Raw genomic sequence first — 6,459 nt, forward strand, 5'->3', positions numbered from 1 at the left:
TATGGTCCAAGAACATGTTAAACACGACGACGACTTATGAAAATGGGTTAATAAACTTAAGCACAAGCCGAATGGACTGGATCCAAGAGTTTGCACACTATTAGAATGTGTTTGCAAACATCATGAACAAGGATGCCTTCATGGATACCTTCTATAGCATGCACCCCCCATATTGGTACGTCCTTGGTTAAGTTGCTCAATCAAACCGTGTGTGATGTAGCACTTGTGTACAAATGAGTTTTGTGAACCACATGGATGTCCTAGCACATGGTTAACTTAACCAATCATGTGCAATGAGTTCTCCATTGCATGCGCTTGAACTTGGGGTAGACAACTTTCTTTTCACAGAGAGAGAGAGAGAGAGAGAGAGAGAGAGAGAGAGAGAGAGAGAGAGAGAGAGAGAGAGAGAGAGAGAGAGAGAGAGAGAGAGAGAGAGAGAGAGAGAGAGAGAGAGAGAGAGTGTGTGTGTGTGTGTTAGCATCATCACATTTCTCACTAACATGTGACATAGTTGAGAGGGCTTAATAGTATGTATCTATAATAGTACAAATGGCATCGACTTCAGAACCATGACCTCCACCTGAATACCTCTTCTTTCTTTCTCTTTCTTCTTGGTTCCCTCTCTCCTTCCCTACTCTGTCCCTTCGTTTCATGTGCCAAATATTTACTAGCACTAGTATAGTTAAGGTCATCTCACATGGTTCAAAATTCTTTCAGCAAATAGAGATTAGAACCGTTGCCTTGCGATGTTGTGCAATAGATGGGGTGGGGATGTGTGCATTGCACACACTACATGATAATCATGTGCGATAGAGATGCAGACGTTTTAGCGAAAGCAAATGTATGCGATACCTGCGTCTGGCCTATGTCAGATGACAGTTCTGGGAGGAGTGGAGAACAAGCGTCGGTCGCAAAGCTCTTTTTACTGGTACCGGTATCTACCGGCAAGCAGTTAGCCAATGAGCACATGACACCACATTAAGCATCTGTATACGGGGGATGTATTTCACTTGTTTCTCCAGATTTGCATGTAGTGTATTTCCTGCACTAGGACGCACCATGTGCCAGATGAAGGACACATGCATGCATGACCATCTCTTGCTGACACACAAGTACCTATAAAGCACGCATGCATTTTGTTTTCTTTGACAATTTCAATCATGCATATCTTTTAATCTATAGTTTTATTTTTAAAACTTTTTTATATTTAAACTCCTAGGGTCAAGACCTTTACAACAAGATCATTCTTGCATATATTTGAAACATGTTTAAATTTCAATGTTTCAATTCACTTATTTCGTTCAATCTATTAATTCGGTGTGGGAAATATGTTTTTGATTTTAGTGAAATTATTATTTTGAAATGACCTAAACTTGTATTGAGTGAAATTATTATTTTGAAATGAGCTAAAATAATTTTGAAATTAGTTTTGTAAAGGATGAAATATAGTATTTCACAAATAGAGTTTTTCAATAGAGTTTTTCAGTGAAATATGTTTAAATGAGTGAAATATGAAGATTGAAATCAATTTTTATATGAGTGAAATATTAGTTTTGCAAGCGCATGATGAAATTAGTTTTGAAATATATCTTTTGTAACGAGTGAAAAAGGTTTTTTGAAACGAGTGAAATGTAATATTTCAATTGAATGAGTGTAATGTGTTTTTTGAAATGAGTGAAATGTGTTTTTTTAGTGAAATAAGTTTATTGAAATTGAAAATTAAAATTTGTGAAGATGAATATTAAAAAAACATATTTCAACAGAAATAGCATGAACAAACCTATTTTGTAAGAAATATGTGAAATAAACCTATTTTTATAAGAAATGTGGTCAAATATATTTATTGAAATGATTGAAATCAATTTTAAATGAGTGAAATATCAGTTTCGCAAGCGCGCTGTGAAATTAGTTTTGAAATATACCTTTTGTAGTGAGTGGACAAGTGAAACGTAGTATTTTCAATTGAGTGAGTGTAATGTGTTTTTTAAAATGAGTGAAACGTAGTATTTTCAATTGAGCGAGTGTAACGTGTTTTCTGAATGAAGGAAATCTATCTTTCATAAATGAGTGTAATGTGTTTTCTAAAATGAGTGAAATCTATCTTTTGTAAATGGTTGTAATGTGTTTTCTGAATCTAGTGAAAATGTGAAACTGTCTAGAAGGTTTTCTGAAACTAGTGAAATGTGAAACTGACTGAAATGTTTTCTCTGAAATGAGTGAGACGGTAAAATTCAAACTAATCAAAGTGCATCCAAGATTGATCTTGTTTTAAAGGTCTTGTCACCCTGAATTCAAAAATATAAAATATTTCAAAACTGAATATTTAGTTCAAAAATTATCAACCTTTTAAAATGTGGCATGGAAAATAAAGTGCAAGTATTTAGTGTGTGCATGCAGCTCGTTCATCTGCTCTCTTTCTCACCCTACCACCTGACAAAAGGTACTAATGTGGACCCCGTCCAACACTGTATATCTGTTTGTGTAAGATTCGTATTGCTAAAAGAGAGAAACAAAAGCATAGTGGGTCTACCAGCCACACCAATCTCAAAGCAACGTTTGTGGTCGATTATGTACCTCCCGCCACCGGTAAAAAATCTTTTTCAATGCGTCGGTTCGGAGAACAACTCGGAGGTTGAAAACTATCATCCAACCCTCATTTTTTTTATTCAACTGCCACAAGAAAAAATTCAGGAGTCTGATGTATTGGCGGTCCCATACATACATCCATACTTTACACTCACACGAAAGACACATCATGTAGAGCAAACCAAAGTAGGGTGCCGCTTATTCAAGTTTTTTTTTTTTTGCATGGTAATACCGCTTATTCAAGCTTGAGTTACGTACACGACATTTATTTAGTCCCCGCGTACATATCCGGGTTACATGGCTTCGTACGTATATATGCTGTATGTATGCAGCAAACTTGTCTTATTCAGTGTACACCGCAAGCATGGATAGAATCCACCACTTAGTGGTTGGCGACGATCTGCTGCGCCTGGGTCTCATACTTAAACCTGTAGGGGCTCATCTTAGAGCTATCCGCCGAAAAGATGAAGATCCCCGGCAGCTTGCCCTGCCGGTCTTGAAGCTGGCGAGCAACTTGGTGCCGCCGGAGCCGGGGTAGTTGCGCGCCTGCTCGTCGTAGAACTGCACGTAGTACTGGACGATGGTGTTGGCGCCGTAGCCGTAGAACTGGAAGTTAACATAATCGATGACGCCGGAGTACTTCCTCCACAGAGCCTGGTAGTACTTCTGGTTGACTGGGAGGTCGTAGGGCGCGACGGAGGTGCGGATGTTGGGGAAGCGGGCCTTGAGCTGGGTGAGCAGGCGGCCGATGCCCTCCACGAACGCGTCGACGTCGGTGCCGAAGTGCTCGTAGTCCACGTCCACGCCGTCCAGCCCGTACTGGTTGATCATGGCGGAGAGGGAGGAGACGGCGTTGGCCACCCACGAGTCGACGGAGGTCGGCGCGTATGTGGCGTTGACGCCGGTGTTCTGGACGGTGTCGCCGCCGAGGCTGACCATGATGCTCAGGTTAGGGTGGGCCGCCTTGGCGGCGGCCATGGCGGCGGGCGTGAGGTTGCCCGTGTCCCAGAACGGCTTGAAGACGCCGTTGGTCGGCGTGGGCTTGGACTGCTGGCTCGCCAGGTAGTCGATGGCGAAGGCGAGGATGAAGTGGAAGCTGACGCCGGTGTTGACGGGCACGTCGGAGAACTGGACGCCGGTGAACTGCGCGCCGATGTACTCCCGGAAGAGGTACCCGTTCGTCATGGCTGGCTCAACGGATCGAATGAAATCTAGCTCAGTGGATCGAATGACATGCATGCTTAGGCATTCTCCGAATTTATAGCGGCTGTGCACTGGCTCGCGTGTGGCCGCTTGCATGCCACGTACGTCCAGAGCAAGTCAACAATGGCGTGCTGCTAGTTTCCGCATCCGTGAGAAGTGTCGTTGTTTTGACGGATCTCCGGGCGACGCGCGGGAACATCACACGTTAGCTCTCATGGCAGCAGTTGTGAGCCTAACGCTGGAGAGATTTCCATGCTCCAAAGTTGAGTACAGTACACCGAGGCGAGGCGACTACGACCACGTATCCGTTCAGATGCAGAACCTTCAGACGAGATCGCCAAGTGCAAAATATGCCCTCGTGGGTTGTCGGCACATTCTCTTCGGGCATTAATTTGTTAGGCCACTCTTACGCGTAGAATTCCACGTTACGGTACTGACCGGGCGTATAGGATGTCAAAGTTTTTTCCAGTTAAGATAACGAAGACACATGCATGGTACTATCACTGAGTGTGACCTCTTAGGCCTCCTTTGGTTCATACAATAGTAATAGTAAAGTAGTGAAAAACTATAGGAAGTAAGAGATGACATGCATCTCAATTTCTATAGAAACACCACTTGGGGAGCGCTAAGGCGGTTAGAGAAGATTGCGAAGTGATCGGGCTTTAACGCTAGGGTTAGGGTGTCCTGTCGGGGGTGGCTAGTCCCCGACGACGTCTAGGGTTGCGACGGCGCATCCTGGGCGTGGGTGGATGTTGCTATTCTCTGTCAGGGGCGGGGCCAATGGCAGAGAAGGCAGGAGGGAAGATGGCAACAGTTCCAGAGAAGACGACGACCCCAAGATCGACGCAGGCGGCATCCTCCACGCCGATGCGGGAGGGAGGGCTGGGGGTTCTGCTGGACGGGGGGCTCCTGTATCCCCGGCCGAGACCAAAACTCCGACCCAGCTGCGAGCCTCTCAGCGCGGCTAGGGGCATGATGTTGATGGACAAGGAGGCCGACGGAATCGTCTTTGAAGAAGACGATCAATCACTTCCAAAAGCTACAAGATGGTCGGCAGTCGGCAAGGTTTGCTCCTCCAGGCCTTTGAAGAAATCTGTGTTGGAAAGAACTATGCCAAGGGCTTGGAGTCTCCACAAGGAAGCAAGGTTCAGGAATATGGGATCAAACATATTTGTGGTAGACTAGGGATTGGACACATGTCCTGCACAATGGTCTGTGGCAGTATGATTTTTCTGTTCTGATTATGAAGGACTATGAAGGTGATGTGAGGCCCTCTGAGATGGTATTTGATAAGATTGATATCTGGGTTCGGGTGGGTGATCTACCCCGGACAAAAGGACGGAGGCATTCGGCAAAGCTCTCGGCAACTAGCTGGGAGAGGTTATGAGGGTGGATACTGACAAGGACGGCATCGCCAGAGGGCAACACCTTAGGGTTTGAGCTTTAATCTCTATGTTTGAGCCTCTGGTTTGGTGCTTCAACTTGAAGAAGTCTAAGGAAGATAAGGAGGGAACCTGGTTTGATTTTCAGTACGAGAATGTTCCACACTTTTGTTTTGAATGCGGCAGGCTTGTTCACAAGGGAGGGGCCTGCGATCGTCCCCCCGACTCTTCTGATCAATGGGGGGTGTCTTCGGGCGTCTCCCAGTCATAACAACTCAGGCAAAGAAGGGTCATCAAGTGCAGCCTCAAGTAGTAGCAACAACTTTGTTAGCTCCCAGGGTATGGATGATCAGAGGGATCGTTCGGAGCACCACAAGGGTGAGAGAAATGCCAACGAAAAGAAATCTCAACTCAGAATTTGATAGTTTCAGGGAGTACCGCACTGGTGGGCGCTCGAGGGACAAGGACATAGTTAGCAGCTACAGGCAGTGGTCGGGTAGAGTTGAAGAAGCTAGAGAGGAGGACCTCGGGTACGGGCTTGAGCAGAAATGGGAGAGAGACTTGCGAAATAAATTAGTTGAGCAAAGCCAACAAAGGCAGCGGGAGACAGGATGGGACGACTACAATGGAAGAAAGGGCAAGTATAGTCATAGTGAAAGTGAATACGACAGGCATGCTGTGGGCCGAGACTCTTACAAAGCTGAATGGGGAGAACCCGCTATGCATGCGCCCGCAATGCATGGCGATCGGAACCGACGTAAGGGCCATTACATCCGGAAGTACAGAAAGGATTTTGACCATCAGCGTGGCAGCTCGTCGCAGGCTAGTGGAGAACATGAGAGCAGAAAACAAAGGCCCAAGCAAATGTGGGTTGCCAAGGGAGAGATGGACAGGCAGGAGGATAGGAGAGTTTCATTCGCGACACGAGGCGCAAGACGTCTACAATGTTTGATTGCATCTCCAAGCATCATGATCGATCGACGGACCCTGCGGGGCCACCTGCAGGAGCAATGAATATCCTTGCCTGTAACTGTCGAGGACTGGGGTTGGACTCGGCAGTCGGCGGGCTTCGTGACCTGGATAGGTACGTCTTACAACCCAGCGGTGGTTTTCTTAAGTGAAACGAAGAAGAAGGCTAATACAATGAATAGGCTCAAGTGGAGTCTAGGTTTCCGGAAGGGTGTGGCTATGGATTGTGTTGGTAAGAGTGGTGGCTTGGCTTTATGGTGGAGAGACAATATGCAGGTAGATGTGAGGCCTTGTTGCCAATATTCATTGATGCGGCGGT

The 6,459-nt window shown here is 45.8% G+C and overlaps 1 protein-coding gene across 1 annotated transcript; it reads right to left on the reverse strand.

Moving 5' to 3' along the window:
* Positions 1 to 2,784: 2,784 nt before the first annotated feature.
* On the reverse strand, positions 2,785 to 3,802 carry LOC123159535 (chitinase 1-like). Its single transcript, XM_044577369.1, has one exon. It carries the CDS (start codon positions 3,769 to 3,771, stop codon positions 3,025 to 3,027), a length of 747 nt encoding a protein of 248 aa, XP_044433304.1. The 5' UTR covers positions 3,772 to 3,802; the 3' UTR covers positions 2,785 to 3,024.
* Positions 3,803 to 6,459: the final 2,657 nt, after the last annotated feature.

This window comes from Triticum aestivum, chromosome 7B (assembly GCF_018294505.1).
Source record: "Triticum aestivum cultivar Chinese Spring chromosome 7B, IWGSC CS RefSeq v2.1, whole genome shotgun sequence".
Taxonomy (NCBI): Eukaryota; Viridiplantae; Streptophyta; class Magnoliopsida; order Poales; family Poaceae; genus Triticum; species Triticum aestivum.

Coding starts and splice junctions, on each gene's coding strand:
- LOC123159535 (XM_044577369.1), bottom strand. CDS start 3,771: ATGACGAACGGGTACCTCTTCCGGGAGTACATCGGCGCGCAGTTCACC.